Source organism: Plectrocnemia conspersa, unplaced genomic scaffold (assembly GCF_051122295.1).
Source record: "Plectrocnemia conspersa isolate PC_06_02 unplaced genomic scaffold, ASM5112229v1 ptg000013l, whole genome shotgun sequence".
NCBI lineage: Eukaryota > Metazoa > Arthropoda > Insecta > Trichoptera > Polycentropodidae > Plectrocnemia > Plectrocnemia conspersa.
In genome coordinates this window covers 26274385-26292591 of record NW_028277177.1, presented here as the reverse complement: position 1 = coordinate 26292591, position 18207 = coordinate 26274385, and the positions used below count along the sequence as shown (strand labels likewise).

The following is an 18207-nucleotide window of genomic DNA, read 5'->3' as shown; positions in this document are numbered from 1 at the left end:
AAAATATAACTAGTTTTAGAATTTTCATTAGGTTACGTTTGGTTTAGAAATTGAGTTTCATAGACATTTAAATTGAGTTTCATAGACATTTTAGAGCAGCATATCACTTTAATTATATTTTAGTTTGTAGAAATTTATATCTACTGGTAAAAATTCACTAGTAAAAATATAACTACAGTGCAAGATTTATACATCTCATGTAAATAAATTATGATAAGTATGTATTTTAGTAGCACATGCTAAATAAATTATATTTTCACTAGTAAAGATATATATCTACCGGTGAAAATGTATTCCGATATGATTTCACTGAAATGACATGTTTTAAAAAATATTTTTGGGATACATTTTTTTAGATATTCTTTGAGGGATAACCTGAAAATTTCTGGTTAAGAATAATGGACGTGATTTCAGTTTTTTTATAATATTTTTATTTCATAGTAGTTAATTAAATAACATGCATTTTTCTGGTCCTTCCCAAATGACGTCCCTGCTTCTAATTTTTAATGTATCGTATACTAAGAAAACTCTTAATCTGTTTGTATACAAGATATGAAGAGGTATTGGATAATTGTAGCAACAATCTTGACCTTCCACAAATTAGCCGAAAAGTTGTTGCGTGTCTCGGCTTCTCAACAATCATCCTCCCCACTACTTTGTTCGGGAACGGTCGCACGTACCGTTGGTAGCAGCACAACAAACGGCAATGGTTTTCGGTGAGAGAACAAAAATGAGATAACGAATAGTAGTCGTCGCGGTTCGGTCGCCGCTTGTCCTATCTACCTGTCCTTTCTGTCCTCGCGCACGTGGTCTCCGGTGACATGTCTTTAACTTCTACAACACAGTGACACCAGTGACCGAAATAGAGCATGATGACCTTTGCCGGCCAAGCACTATTAGACCACCAGTGACCGGTGCGTCCCATAAGAGTGCGCGTGTGTTCCGCGGTGTCTCTAGTTCTTGAACTTGATTGAAGAAGGCGCTTAGTGGTGTATTGTTCTTAAACTGCGAAAGAAGGAGTCATGCGGCTGCTGCCGCCGCACGCAGAGTACGGAATTGTTACATTTTAACACCTTAACCGCCGGATCGATATAGAGATGGCTATCGCTACATTTTATCTGTATAGAGCGCGTGACGTTAGAAGCTCTTCTGGCGTGTCATGTCATGCCATCATGGCTTTTGGCCGTGTCGCGAATTTCTGCGCATCTAAATAAAGACTAGCGAATTTCGCTCGCCCGTAAACAAAAAAAGTTGTTTACTTCACGTTTTTCTTTTGTGAATTGAGCTACACATGTGCCGCTAATTTTATTACAAATTTAGAAGGACAGTTTGATTAAGTTAGAAATATTGATAAACACCTCGAAGTTTGATATCTAAAGTCATATACAAACTTATATGAAATCGTAGTAGTAGGTTTATCTTAAGTGACAGCCACGCGATAATAACCAGTAATACTATATACGTAAAGACTTCTATTGCGTAGCAGTCTAGTATTTACATTTTTTATAAGCACAATTTAAATTTCATTACTTATGTTCATATATAACATAAAATGTGCTAAATATATAGGACTCTTTTATATCGATTTTTAAGTTTGTTATTTAATTAAATAAAGTATTTTGGTCTGGTTTAACGTATTAAGTAATGCAACATGAAAACATGGAAACAAATACAATCAGGAATAGGCATTCTCAACTTCACTTCTCAAATTTCTTGAAAATTCTCCAGAAATTTTGATGAATCTAAAAATGTGAGTAATGCAGCTACATTATTACATACTATTCTTAAAATAGACATTCAAAAAAACATGGCATCTAAAGTAGAATCAAATGTCCTCGTTCTTTTTTTTGTTAAAAAAAATTCGACGGGCGAAAAATTTCTCTCATTTTGTGTTGATGTTGATTTAATCGACAAGCCTTCAAATAGGCACTGTAAATTATTTGTTCTCTTTCCCGTCGATTTAATTATTTTGAATTTTTTCTCCATTCATCTGTAAGATGTTGGTTTTCTCACATTACTCTCTGTAAGTCTGAAAGAAATTTATTTCTCTAATCGTTGCGCCAATTATAAATTTTCAATTTCTTCAATGGATTCGCAATGGTCCTTCGAATTCATCGAGCCATTAAATTATCTGCGACTAATTTTTTTCCCATTTTACATATTTCTGCTTTTGAAGAATAACTAAAGAAGTCATTCTTTTTTCGATTGGTGAAAGATTGAAACAATGAACTTTTAAAAACACGTGGTGTAGATTTAAATATTTAATTTTAATTTTATAAATATTATTTTAGTGTCATATGCGTTAAGAAGTAAAAGTATTTTAAATTTAAAAATACAATAATAAACTTAAAAAGTATTAATTTTATCTTAAATATTTAACTGATATCTTTATGTTCAAAGATTAGGCGCACGATAATAAAATAATTTTGTTTTTCATAAAGCGGAGTGTTGTTAATTAGTTTATTACACACATAAAGATTTATTAAAATAGTTTAAAAGATACGCGCGTTTATTTTTATGATTAACATAGTGTGAAATATGACCGTTCAATTTGTGCAAAACTTATATAGTTACATATTTATGTACTTAAAGTAGTAGTAAACTTTATCATAGTTTCCATGTCGTATCGAAGATCGTTTGAACTTTCGGAAATTCGGTTTGAAAACCGCTGTTTTTCTCATGTTGTCTCGATCGATTTGCTTCTGCTTAATAATAAGGCATAGAAATTAGAGTTAATATATTTATGATTTAATTTACAAATACACTTTTATGTAAAATAAATGTGTTGGATTTTAAATATTTTTGTGTGTATAGTGTTATTAAAAATAAATAATTTGTTAGTGGTTAAAATAAAAACAAAAACAACTAAAAACCTATAACAATTACAACTATTACAACTTACAAACATATACATATATATAAACAAATAAGTAATACGGTGTAAACTATATGGGGATTATTGAACACCTGCATAGAGAGAGAATATGAAACAATAGAACATATTAAATCATTGAGTCATGCTTAATCATGCTGTACTTGATGTATGTATAATGGTTTGTTTTGACAGTGTGTTCAATAACAATAATAAAAAAAAGTTAGCCATCGTTTATCACCATGAGCTAGTCCAAGTAATTATTATTAAAAATCATATATCTCTTAAAAATTATCCGAATCGGGTAAAGTCAATTTTTTTTCATCTCTAAACTCAATATATTTTTTTCGTCCTTTTCTTAAAAATCCATATTCTCATACATACATTTAATTATACCAGACGATATATCAGTGATAATGTATCGATGATTAATACCTGAAAAGCCTGGGTTAGAATCTTTGATTTTTTTATCATTTCTGGGAGATAGAAATTAGTGATGATTATATAATTATAATATTGATTGATCACCACAGTTTGAGTTTTACTATATTTATCTAATATCGTGGATGAATATCTTGATAAATAATTAAAATAAATCGATTAAATAGATTGTAAGCTGTTTACTGTTTTATAATAAATAAAATAGATGTCATTGATTTCAATCTGTGTCTTACTACTCTGTTTTAACTTAAAAATATTTTTAAAGTATTACCCAGATTTTTGGATCTTTATCGAGATGTTAAAATTTTAATGTTTTATTTTATATATTTAATACCATTGCTTAGATAGTAGATCGTGTTTTAATATGCGAGATATATGACTGTATAATATTCGTATTAATTCATTAAGGATAGGCGCAAATACTAGAACGCCCAGGCTAAGTTAATTCGAAATTTGCGCGTTAGCAAAAAATCTTTGGAAACCCTCGGCTGACATAATGGAGCAAAGGGTTCGTTTTTGACGACCCTCTAACCCAACCACCCCCCGGGAATACCTCATGCTTACATTAAGCGTCATAAATCGTCTTCTGTCTTGTCGGCAATAACGCATTGTTCTCTGACTTGTTGATTCTATTTTATGTTACATTAAATACGGCACAGGTCTTCGATGAGCGGACCGTTTTATTTGCCGAACAACGTTATTGCCCCCCGGGATTTATTCATTTATGTTCCTTCATTATTCTCTACCGCCGTCTCTTTCACCTCACTCTCTATATCTTATTTGTATAGCATATTATTCTTAAGAAAACGACCTTTGTTATATGGCCATTTGCAAGATGTGGACCAATTTGTTTGAATATGAATGTTTATCTCATTAAAATTGCCATAAATAATAAATACACGCTCATAGAGTTGGGATTTAATATTTAAAATTTTACTTATTTTTATATCTGGCATGCTAAGTAATTATCATTTTTTTTATTCGCATTTATTTATTGTAAATCTTCCGCTGCAATATGACAGGCGTTCAATGCGTTACAACCGTGTCAACACAATCAATAACTATTAAGACTGAAATCAAAGTTTGTAAATCAGTGACATATATATTATATTAATTATAAACTATTATTACAGCTTTTAATGCGCGATCTAGTCAGATTGGATTTTAAATATTCATCACTATAATTAACATAAATCTCTGATGATCAATCGAAATTATAATTAAATGATAATAATTCATTTTAATTTTATAGAAACAATAAAAATTTAATACCATTAGGGTTCATATGCGATTCAAACTGCTACATCCTGTTTATATAATAAATATATTCTTTATTATACTGATAAGACAATATTTTATTTTTTTAATACAATATTTATGAAGCAGTGCTTTCTAAAATATGTATTGAGAAAAATCCTTGAATAAAAGTGATATACAACTTACATCTTTTTAATTATTTTAAAAGCTATCAATATAGGAAAATGATTAATATAATGAGTCTGCCTTTTAATTCTCTACCAGTTCAAGTATCGTTATTTGTAAAAAGGCTCAGCAAAATAACATAATAATTACCTAATTATTCATTGATTATATATAAAACTTGATTCAATTATTATAAAATAAATCAGTTAAAAATATAACTCTCTGGCTTACATCTGTCGCTAACGCTGAGCGCAGTATCATTATTTGATTGTTAGAGGTTAACCCGTTCGAGACTGCGTACTTAATATTAATAAACAAGAGCTGAAATACTTTTTAAAAAATATATAAAGCTTACACGTAGTTTTACACGCTTTCGTAACATATACATATATATAACAAATCTTGTTTCTTCAGATCGATTTCGTCCTTTTATGCGCATAGTCTAAGGCTTCTTTTTCTTTTGATATATATAAAAAATAAAATAAAAATATTAATACAGTCCGGGGTTTTGCCTAAAAATATTTACACGTACATGTATTCTTTTCCCCGGTATATATAACAATGAAATGTTGTTCCTTAAACACGTAATCGGATCTACGCGAAAGAAAAAGTACTTGTGCCTACATACTGTACCGATACTACAAATCGATTCAAGATTTACATGCTGTTGTCGAATCTTGTTTTTCGTACCTGAACAGGTTGAAGCGTAAATATTTTATCAGCCGCCTTATCCTGATTTAATGTTCTATAAACATAGGCCCGATCCCCTGTTTCCAAATACATACAATGTAATTCATTTGTATATGTATTTTTTCTTCTTTGACAAATAAGCAGATAACAAATGTTTGTAATAGATTTATTTTGTCAAAAATAAAAAAAATTGCATGGAGACAGACACTTTTTTATTTCCTTTGAATATTTTAATTGATTTTTAATATATTATTTAATATTATAAATACGGAATATTCGTATCAAATTGTTGATTGTTTCAAGTCGAAAAATTGTATTTAATCGTTCAGGTAATTTATTACTTTTGAATACCTTTTTAAGGGTTGCATTCAGAACGGAACGTGCGACAGAACTTCCTGCTTCACCTCCATTGTTAATCGAACACAATGCATTGGACGATACGTCGTTAAAATGAAATGAGTGCTGGAATCAGCAACATTTTTATTTAATGTCAGCGTTTCTTCGGTAGCATCTAACTTTGATTTTATTATTTTAGTTTTTACAGCTTTTAATTTTACGTCTAATATATCTGATTAAGTGCTTTGATTCTGGTGACTTCTTAGTGAAGTAGAAAGCGACTGCTTTAACTATATTGACACGGGTCGATTCGATTGATGTAAGTTTGGGTAAACTCGCATTTGTTCCAAGCCGTAAGCGAAGTGGTATACTTTCAAGTTCTAACTGAAGTGTGTTAGTACACCATGTTCAAGCTTAAATACTCTTCAATGAGTATTTAAGTAAACGGAAATGAAGTAATTTATTCATGTCGTGCTTCTAATCTGCGCAATTATGTGATCAGCACATGCGATTAAATTAGGCTGAAGGTAAAATAACTAAATAAAGCAATTACTTTTATAGGCTTTTTGAGGAGTTCTTGATTAAAGTGAATTTCTAACACCGTGTTTCTTATATGCTCTCTTAGAGCTAGAAAAAGTTTTTAGCCCTATCTATTCTCAATTATCTTTCCAATGCGAGGACTTAGGGGTGGAAACAGACTATTTTTTATTGTGCATAAAATATCTAGTTGGTGTTTCTTTTGCGTAACGGCGATGATTAAAAAATCTGTAGATTTGGCAATCAATGTAATTCATAATCTCAGGTGCATTCTATCAACTACATCATTTATTCATATCATGCTTCTAAGCAAAACGACTATACGATTTTGTTTTATAAACTTTTTTGTTTCTAGTTGAAGGAACGGTGGTTCTGGATAAAGTGCATAATAAAATTGCGTTTTTTACACCATGTTCGCGTTTATAAACTCTCTTTAAGTTAAGGAAAGTCCTCCGTCTTTTCTATTCTCAATGCGATGATTTGGGGCGGAAACAGATTATTTGTTATAGTCTATTATTTATCTGACTAGAATTTTCTTTGCGTAATGGCAATTAAAAGAAAATGGTATATATGCACTGATTTGATATTGATATTAATGTAATCTATTTTTTTACAAAATATAGGCAATGCTTTTTTGTAGCATAAGATTGATAAATAGTAGATATTTTTGGCCAGTGTTTTTTGTTAGTATGTAAAAAAATATATTAGCAATTTTTTAAAACTGTGATGATTCTATATTTTTTTTGTAAATATGTTTTATTTTATTAAGAATAATTTTCTGATATTTATAACATTATTTAAAATATTAATATAAGCAGACATTTCTATTTAAATATATTCAGAAATAAATAAAATTGCTACTTAATAATTATATTTTTTTTTAAATTTTCAACTAAATATTTATGTTGAAATGTAAATATTATAATTATTATACGGCACTTTGTAGCTGGAGCCGTGGTTTATTAATTGCGCATTTTTATTAATAAAATTCAAGTCCGCTGCTGCGACTCGAACCCGCGTACTCTGTGTTACCAGTAAAAACCTTACGGACTACGCTATTCCTACCGAATTTTAGTATTGCTTAATCAATCATCTCGCATTAACGTGTCCTTTTTATTTACATAATTGTAAGATCCTTACGTAGTTTTATTTGGAAAAATCACTGTAGTTTTATATATTTATGGAATATCTGAAATAAACAAGCAATTGATCAAACATTAACTGTTATCTTAGAACAAGTCAAAACATTTTGTTATTGTATGGCAATCTTACATTTAAATTATTTTTAGGTAGACTTTGTAGATATTTTAGCCTAAATTTAAATTCTTAAAACTAACATAAATAGTACATTGCTCATATCGAGTCTATGAATCGTAATTTCTGTATCGACTTAAACTAAATTTTTTTTAAGAGCAAAGCTTTATTTTTTATTTAAGCATATATTTAAGAAATTATTATTTTTTTAATCTCATTTGGTTTAATTTAAACTTCTAACTAAAATGATTCCATATTCAACGACTTTAATTAACTATTTCGTTGTTTTAAATTAATAAATATTTTTAATTTCACGCAGGTTGGATTCAATTATAAAAAAAATGTTATCAACCGCTTACTAACTTAGACGATGTCGCTCCGCGACATATTGATCAGATTATTGTTCGTACGAGCGTTTTATATATTCTCTCTCCTGACAAGTTTTATTACTATAATATTTAAGAATATATTATATTTTTCCGTAAATATCGAGCTACAATAAACATAAAATAATTATATAATTTGCGTATATATAACGTGACAGTATTAAGTTCTTTGAACTTCAAACTATACACATCTATCTACATTATATTAGGTTAGTTCATTGTAGAACACTTTATATAATAAATTATAGACGATCTAGCGCAATATTTTCATGAGCTTTAGAAGTACTTACATGAGATAATTAAGAGCTAGGAAAACTTAATCTAAGGTGATCGATCGGAATTATAATTGATAAGATATAAAATTGTGAAATTTCTGTGTTTATATTCAAAACCCACGAGTTTATATAAATTATTAGAATAAATATTGAATGATTCCAATCCCACGTAACAATGGAAAAGAATTTAAAATTATTATTCTACACAGAAAAAAAGCCACTGAAGCGATAGTTGAAATTGTATTTTATTCAATATCTTTTATATTCCCAAATCGTGACCCTTTTATGATATCAGGCTGATCCTGCCCATGTCTCCCTTCATCTGTGAAATGTATTGATAAAACAAAATTGAGTGGACAGGACTGCACACGTTTAGTATATTCCCATATCTGACTCGTTTAAAAGTAGCCTTGAATATATTACTGACTTATAGAGTCACGTAAAAGGAAACGCTGACTCGTGTCTAGACACCGGTCGAATTTGAATTCGTCCATTTTGTTAAGATTCATTGTGACTATTGTGTTTTGGTTAGGTATAACTGTATGCGAGTCACGAACTTGCCGGTTTTTGATTATCTAAAAGTTTGCTTATAAAGGAAATTCGAAAAGCGATTCGAAGTAAATTTCGGACCAAGAATGGACCATATGCAAATTATGGGTATTTTTTTTAATTTTATTTTTGAAAACGCTTTTGCATAATAATAAATTCAAGGAATAGTTTGTTGGTTTCGATTAACTTCGGTTAAGTAATTGAATTTCGATTGGAATTGAATTAAAAAAATAAAAGTAGGAATTGATTGAAATTCAACGAAGCAAATAATACCATTTTATATTACTGTAATTGGAAGTTTTAAAGTTTTAATAATAGCAGATGAGATTTGAATCAATCACATAGCATACTATAATACATACACATAAGTTCTGTAACATACTAGGCTATTTTTAAATCCAAGAATCGTAGAATATAAATTGTGATAGAAACGCAAGGATCGTAGAATAGATTATTTTTTATTTAAAAAATAGTAATTTATCTGGAATTCTTATACGATTTTGCAAATACAAGATTAAGAGATCGTAAACTTCTATATTTACGTATCACGAGAATTACGATCGCATCCTCTTTTAATGTCTATTGGGCTAGGACGTCCGCCTTTTCCGACTCGCCTATGGCTGTGGCTATCCGGCTCCTTAATACGCTGGCATTGCACATTGACCTGTTTAATGTCAGCAATGAGGAGCTGGTGATTTTATGTTTTTTTTGTAGGATTCTTTATATGTATTATTTTATATATATATTTTTTATTTTTGGAATCTCGGAATTCATCGCGATTTCACTTACTTTCTTTTAATATATTTAGGCTGCGATACTTCAGCTATTGTATAATATACTTCGATAGAAAGAAAGTAAGTGAAAATCGCGATGAATCCCGAGATTCCAAAAATTTTAATGTTCATAAACCTTTAAATGTTGATCACAGTAAAATCTAAAATAATAGCATATCTCGAAGAAAAGGTTTTAATCCTAGATTTTTGAAATTATTTTAGTGAGATTTATTTAATCTTTAATCATAGACAACTATAATGAAAACAACCAGAGCAAGAACCTACTCAAGTGAAAAGATTTTTAAGTAACTTAAAACCAAGATGCCAATAATAAACTTATACCAAAATGTGCTAAAAAATATTAGGCTAAAAATATAATAGGAGAATTGAATTTAATATCCATATTGGATGACTCTTCAATAGATCATGCAAAAAAAAAGATCATCTCTGTAATTAATATTAATATTCATTTAATAATTTTACTGTTTATTTTATTTTTATATTATTAAGATAGTATTTATGAATATATTTCAAATAGTTAATAATTTTTCTTAATGACTTAATATTATAGCAACTCAAGTAACTTTATAATTATACAATTTTGAATGCGAGATTGATATTTTATTATATTAAAAATAATATATGACGCAATATATTATTTTAAGGGTTAGGGCAATATGTTTTAATTTGATCTTTTACTATATATACTTATGCTGATATTTTGCGATATAAATACTAATGAAAAAAGAGCTTTATTTTATACATTTTTTCGAGACACAGCAGCAATTCTATCTCAATTTAAAACTCCACCAATTAATTTTATCTACCCAGCCCACATTTAGATTAAAATCTACCGAAATTACCGTAGAACGAACACAAACCATTGTCGGTCCGTTCTTGATCCTAGCGGTCAGATGGTATATGCGGGTTATTTCTCATAAACAACAAGATCTAATCTTACCATCCCTCGATATCTCCATTATTCAATGGTTTTGAAGCTGGAATAATTCATCACAGGAGCCAAAACGCAGTCTTGTCTGTGGGTTCACAAAACCAGACTAAAATAAAATAATTAAGCTTGCAAAAGCTGAGTGTTTTAAGGATCCGGACTTAAATCATTTATACCGATTTCGAGTAATTTAGATAAGCGGCTTAGGACCTTATCGGACTGATCGAAGAAGTAATAGCAGAAAGAACTCAGTTAATGCTCTTAACGGGTCGTTTGCGACGTCTTTCATTCAGACCCATTCCCGAGGTAATTGAAATGAAGAAATTTAGCAATAAGCTCGAAATTTTGTAGGTACTTTATAAGTATAAATGATACACGTGTACATAAATGCGACCCATCGGATTTCAGAGGCAAATTTTGAATGTGATACGTTTGGGGGAGTCTATTTTATATTTTGTAAGGCTCAGATATTTGCATATAAAAACATTAGGATAAAAAATGTAAATCGGATCAAGCAAAAATTTAATTAATTTCTATATGTAGGAAGCATTGGCGGTAAACTTTTGTTGTTTTTGATTTTTTTAACAAAATAGTTTAATTAATCACAAGTTCAGAGTAATCCACATCATATTTGTCACCAGGCTTTGAAACATTAATAAACGTGCTAAAAAATTGAATCTGCAGTATTTATGATTTTTTTTGGTTCTGTAAATTTGCTCAAAGTTGTACAATAAATATTTTGTCAATATATTTAATCGTACTTTTTGCTCAATATGTGTTCTTAATTAAATGAAATTGTTTATGGGTGGTCATTTCTTTGTCGAATATGATGTTAGCTGTTATTGATTTTTTTTTAAAACTACCGCTTTTGTATGAGCAATAAAATACAATATATCAAATGTAATAATTTGAGTATTTGAGAGCAAATCTGAGCCCTGGGAAAACAATGATTCCAAGCCTCATAAAAAATGGCACTTATATATTTTTTAACATCGTAATATAATTTCTTAAATAAATAATTATTGGTAAGAGTTAACCCTTTCTGTGCTACAAATAAATATAAAAATAAGCCACTGTTGCGACATATTTTATGCGAAATATTTTAATTATGCATTAAAAATATCTATTCATAATAATTACCTGATAAGGAATCGTGTTTTCTTTGCTGCTCAGTGTTGCCATATAGTGGGTTTCAAGTCCATGTCAAAAGCAATGAAATCGTTCCATCGCTGTAAAAACGATCAATTATCAAGCGTTTATATTAAGACTTTTTATAACATAATTACGAGTAAGAATCAAATAAAGTACATCTAAACCAAATTTTGACCAATAAAAGAGCGCAAAAAACAATTATCCCTTCTCAGAAGTCAAAAATCAACGTCAAAAGCAATAAAATCGTGCCGTCGCCGTCGCAGTGGGAACGCTCGTTACCGAGCGTTCCCACTGCGACGGCGCCGACACGATTTTATTGCTTTTGACGTGAATTTTTGCCTTCTGAGAAGGGATAATTGTTTTTGCGCTCTCCTATTGACCAAAACTCGGTTTGATCAGTATACTTTGATCAGCCTTCTTATATTAGAAGTCCATAGTAATATCGATAAAAATAGCTATAACATATTTTAATATCGAAATACAGACAAACTGTGGAGTAATATGTGAAATGCGATTTTCGCTTATTTCTCCCCGAGAGATTAGTATGCTTAGTTTGTATTTTGGACTTGATCTAATAAATCATCAGATCATTAGGTTTGCCTTAGGTTTGAACAGCAAATGGACGTTTCGCAACTGTCAAATTGAGTTATATATTCATTTTATTTAAATTACATTTTTGCTAGTAGAAATATATATACTGGTGAAAATATATTTAGACTTAACTAGTGAACCAAAAAATACACATTCGCTGTAACATTTATACATCAGATGTAAATAAATATTGATATAGAAAAGTTGAAATTATATAATAATACTAGCAACTGACAGATAATTTATATTTTCACTGGTAAAAATATATGTACTGGTGAAAATGAATTCCGATATGATTTTACTGAAATGACACATTTTAAAAAATATTTTCGGGTTAGATTCGAGACTGTTTTTTCTAGATTTTCTTTTAGGAATATGCACATGAAACTGGTGTATAATTTATTTATTTATTTTGCTGCATTATATCTAGTTGTCAATTTACCGATAATACAATCTATAAAAACATTAAATTTGTATAATTCAGCTGGTGCTGAAGTTGATTTTTTGTTATTTCTTTGCTTCTTTCTTAGTTATTCGATCTGAATTTTTAGATTAAATACATTCGTTGAATATTTTTTTAACGTTCAAAAAGGAATAAAGTCAACAATAATTTGCAAACAAATTTTAATACAAAAGGAACTCGTCAAAAAACTACAATCTGTCCTTTAGAATAATAATGTTTATTGTGAAAGTACTTTCAAGCAAGTGGGTCCTTTTATTTAATGTATATTATGTATAAAAAAGAGCTAAAGGAACTGATACCTGAAATACATTTGTATATAGGTACATCGCAAACAACTGTGGTTTAGTTCAGATTCATTATTTGAGGACGAAAAGTATTTTCTGCTTAATATATAATCTTACAAAATGATAATATCAAAATATTCTGATATTTTGTACATCGTTTGTATTTAGATTTTTTATGTCTAGGAACTGTTGATTTTTCAACGCTTATGATTTTATGATTATAGTATTAAACTCAGGATTGCTTTCTACTTAAATTATTGTACCTGAACACACACCCCTGCATATTCATTCGAAAAAAGCTTTTGCTTTTTCGATCCCAGCAAACTTTGCAAATCAGATTTATTGCGAATTTGTATCCAATTCCATGCAAAAATTTTACCCATAAATAAAAAAAAACGCAATTTATTTAACTGCTTATTTTTTACCGCAATCACATCTGTCACACTATCAGATTATTTTGGTTTATAATCCTTTGATGATGATGATATTTATTATTATTATTTTATTTTCTCTTAAGTAAAAGGGTTTAATTATGGGTCTTTACGCTACTAAGAGTTTCTATTTGTTGTTAAATTCAACAACAGTTTAATCTCATTCTCGCTTTCAGGCGCTTCGATCAGATTGTGAAATAGTGTCGTAATGTTATTAAGCGAATTGTACCAAGAAATTCTCATTGTATTCGCTAACGAGTTGTCATAATCCTTTAAAGCAATTAAAAGTTCTAAATAATTATGAAATAAATCTAAATATTTAAATCTATGCTTTAAAAAAAAATTATGATTATCTTTATATTATATTACTATTATATATATTTTTTTAACACTAACACTGCTTTTTAAGAAGAGAGAAAGAGGTTTTCTTTCAGCACAAAATAAACAACCATATGTGACGATAGCATATTATTTATAACATAACATATATAATTTGATTATTTTTTGCACTGAAATTTCCTGAATTTTATGAGATGAAATACTTTCTAAATTTAAATTATACAAAAGGGAATGTTCATAATTTAATAAAGCTGCATTATTTTATTTCTCTGTCACTTAAAATATTTTTTTGATACGTGGAATGAATTAATGATACTCGTAGCTTTCTTAGAACAGCAAAAAAGAAAATGGTTCTTCAACGTAACATTAAGATTCCTGGAATAAGGGTATAAATCTTTTTTTCATTTATGAACATCAAAATGTTTACTTGATACAATTTAATATATATATATGTATGCGTATATAATATATGTATTAAAATATATATTTGTAATTAAGTCTAAATTAACCGTTAAAGCTGGATATTAAATGTATTGAAGTAAAGCCAATAATGCATTTAACTGATATGATACAAATAAATTATTCAATTTAACAGCAATGGATTGTTTTGTGTTAATTTAAACCAATCAAAAATATCCAATGAACTGAAAAAATATTTAAAAAATTCCACGCGATTTATGTATTAAATTATGGTTATATTTTCCTTTCTAAATAATTTTAGCATTTTTACTGATTTTTAATGTAGCAAATACTGATTTTTGTAATCACGGACGACTTAATGTATTATCAGATTATTACAGTTGAAAAGATAGTAAACTTCATAATTTGTTAAATATTTTTTTATTTAGCCCTTTTCAATTTACACAAATTAGCCATAATTGAACGGAACGAGTCGATCATTGATTTATATTGGCCGTTACGCTTATACGAGCTCGTAAGGACTGCTGACAGTGTAAATGGATCGTAAAGTTTTATTTTTTATACATAAATACATAGAGAGTGAAATGTAGAATAATGTAAGGCTTTTATGCGCCAGAAGTAAAGGGCAATAAAAGCACATCGAAATGTTTCTATTTTTGGATTTTATGACCCTTTGACGTGATTTTTCACTATGTCGATATACTCTCGCTACGTTTTAAGACGTAACGAATAAGGGTATATACAAGGGAGGAACGCGAATCAAAGGGGAGGATATACGGCTATATATATTTATGTTGAACATAAGATGTATTCGGTAATTGTCTGTTATAATGGCACAAGCTTTTTGATCATGAAAGTAATTAAATAAATATATTTCTTTTTATTTAATAAAAAAATAACATTATCTTAATTATTAATTTGTTATTAATTAAATTTACTGTTAAACATTCAATGTAATTTATTTTCCAAACTTAATAATTTAATTTAAATCAAGAATGTGCCTTTTCTGTAATTCGTTAATTACGAATATAGAGATAAAGCTATTTTTTTCAAATCATAAAGATCCTAATTAATGTAGGGTAAAAAGGTGTAATTTGGCCGAAACGAAAAAAGTCCATTTTCTGGCCGCATTTCCCAAATGGGTGTGGTGCGTAATGGGATTTTATAATTTGTGATTTTTTTGTTCTGGTATACTAATTAAGTACGGGAACTAATGCATTTAATTAAGCTACTGTATTAGTATGGCATTATTTTTTTTAAATTGTGATTTTTGTTGAATTTCTATACCTATCTATTAGCTTTATATATGAAAGGATTTTTTTCCTGTTGTAAAGTGTTCCAAAAATCATTTGATATATTGAAACCAAATAGTGAAAATATCATTTATTAATATTTAAAAAATCACCCGTTATAATCTGATCCACGAATGATCCACGATTATATTTAGTAAGCATCCAAGGGTATCAAACTATCCACTAAATTCTTTTGTGAAATCCAAGCACAGAGCTTTGGCACTATTCTCAGTTTATGGAGATGCTTGTGTTACGTTTGTGTACTGAATATTCACCCTTTCTGCAAATTATTTTTCATACATATTTTTAGTCGCGGTAGTTGCATTACTTATTTTTTTTTAAATCCATATAATATGCAATGACATAAATTAATTTTATTCTTGGTCATTGATAATTATATATATTTAGGGTTGTTAGATAATCAAAGACGAAATGAAACTGGCCAAAACAGAAAAAATCCTTGACAAAAAACGACCATTAAATACCATTTGTAATTAGGTTAATATAAGCTATATCATTCCAAGTAATAATTACAACCCAAATGTGATCTTTGTTTACCGTTATTTTCTGATTAGTTTACATCGATAACGTTGTATTTGGAAAACAATTAGTAACTAAGGTTCTATACTAAACGGTATCGAAATTCATACTGAAATCCTAATAAATGAAATTAATCTAATAAGCATTAGTTAACGCTTTGTAGAGGAAACTTTCGCAAACAACTTAGTTATCGAGCGTTAACATTCACAAATATTTATAAAAGTTAATAATTAGATAAAGTCGGTAACGCCTTTAATACCAGCCTGTTTCGAAAGCTGCGTTCAAGTGAAAAATCGAGTGGATTTTCTGAGGAAGTGCTACTCCTACTCCCCCTTTTGTTGTCGGTCCAGGACAGAATTAGCATAAGCGCCGTCGTTTGTTACAATTTGTTAAAGGCATTCGCTGGATTTTCGTACTTTTTTTGTAATGGGTTTCAAAAACGCCGCTAGCACGTAAATACGAAAAAGTAAGCTTTCATCCGTAAATTCCCGTGATAATAATTGAGACGTTATAATTTTGACCTTTAAAAACTTTTATTTGTAACGTTTGTCTTAGAAATTTATAAGGTAAAATATTTATTTAATATCTTTGGTGCTTAAAATAATTTACTTCTTAAAAAATACTTTTTTAAAAAATTTAATTTGATGACATATTTGCTTAACATAAAAAAAGATAAATTAAAAAATATGCAGTTTAAATATAATCGTAAGATTGCTCTATTATAGCACATTTTAAAACAATATACTGATTTAGTATATAGTTATTTTTTGTGGGTGTCGATTTATTTGGTTGGCCACGAGCTAAATGTCACATTGGCAACACCGTGACGTGACGGCTGGCGGCGCCTCATTTGCCGGTATCTTTTGTGATACTCATTAATTCTTCCATACTTTTTTAAATACAATAAAATATCATACGCTATCTGTCAATATAAATAAATCTGAAGTACTGAACTACTTTAAAAATAACTCGGTGACTATTTTTATAACACTTGATTTATTGTACCGTATTTCATTTCTGTGTATCATAGAAGTGAAAATATATATATGGCACTTTTTGTTTCTGAATTGGATGTTTTATATAATGAATTATTCTAATAAAACATACAAATGTTAGATTATTAGCTATAATATATATATATTAATTATTGACAGTACACAATTAAAATTCCTAAAAGTTTTCGTAGTAATGATATTTTATCAAACAATTTTATGGTACTAACTTCTACACTCGTTAAATCTAGTTTTTTGCCCTTAAACGCGCCCATACATTTCTTAAACACTGTTTCGTCATATTTTTGCGAATATGTTTTTGTGAGAGAAATCACACTCTTGAACAAAATATCTTTCGATTCGACGTTTCCGTTTCCTTATGCTATATGGATTTATTTTCTTTTCGAAACAATTATTTTTATAGCCCTGGTACTTATTTTTGGAAGATAAAGACTTTGCTGATGATAAATAAAAAACTACCTGTTTTAGTTCACCCGAAGATTACAGAGCGTGACAGACTATAGCCTCCCCTATACACTTTCATTACCATATTTTTATTTTTGGACTTGGGTGTAAGGGATAACAAGAGGAGCGTCAGAACGCTAAAAAACTGGCCGCAATGGGCAAGAATTAGGGACGCAATCGAATATCTGTTTCCAAATACTATCAATAACTTTGAGCTTTGTCTTACCAAGCGGTTGTCTCTAGCGACAGCCCAGGTAGGAAGTCGAGTGGAGTATCAATTCTTGAACAGCGCTTTTATATGAAGCTCGATTAGGTATATATGTGTATACATATATATATATATATATATATATATATATATATATGTATATATATATATATATATATATATATATATATATATATATATATATATATATATATATATATATATGTGCATGTTTATTTTAAAATAATTCTGAGACATGTGACCGTGAACTTATGGTGTAAAATCTGTCCATCTAAACTAACAAAATTACAGATTTTCCCTCATAAAAACGCTCATAATAACGAAACATCATTAGAAATATATTAATTTTGATAAATATGTAGAGAACTGTTAAAGATAATTTAAGAGGAAACACAAATACTTTCACAAGAGTCCCCTTTTAAAACTACTAGATTTTATTAAGAAAAATATATCAAAAACGAGGTGTACTTCAATATAAATACAGCTACTATTTAGGGGATATATTATCTAAAAGGATACGATGAG

At 28.9% G+C, this 18207-nt stretch overlaps 1 protein-coding gene across 8 annotated transcripts in view; it reads left to right on the top strand.

The window, feature by feature from the left end:
* The window catches only part of rdgA (retinal degeneration A), a 355552-nt gene that overhangs the window by 224341 nt on the left and 113004 nt on the right, over positions 1–18207 (top strand). For 2 of the 8 annotated variants that reach the window (XM_088201627.1, XM_088201626.1), the window contains exon 1: positions 751–1048. The exons of 4 other annotated variants lie outside the window; for them this stretch is intronic. Coding sequence is in view for 2 of the 4 variants with exons in the window: in XM_088201633.1 (XP_088057759.1) it covers positions 1023–1048 (26 nt within the window). In the remaining 2 variants the exon portion in view is untranslated. 2 more of the 8 variants (XM_088201624.1, XM_088201633.1) reach the window with 2 other exon arrangements.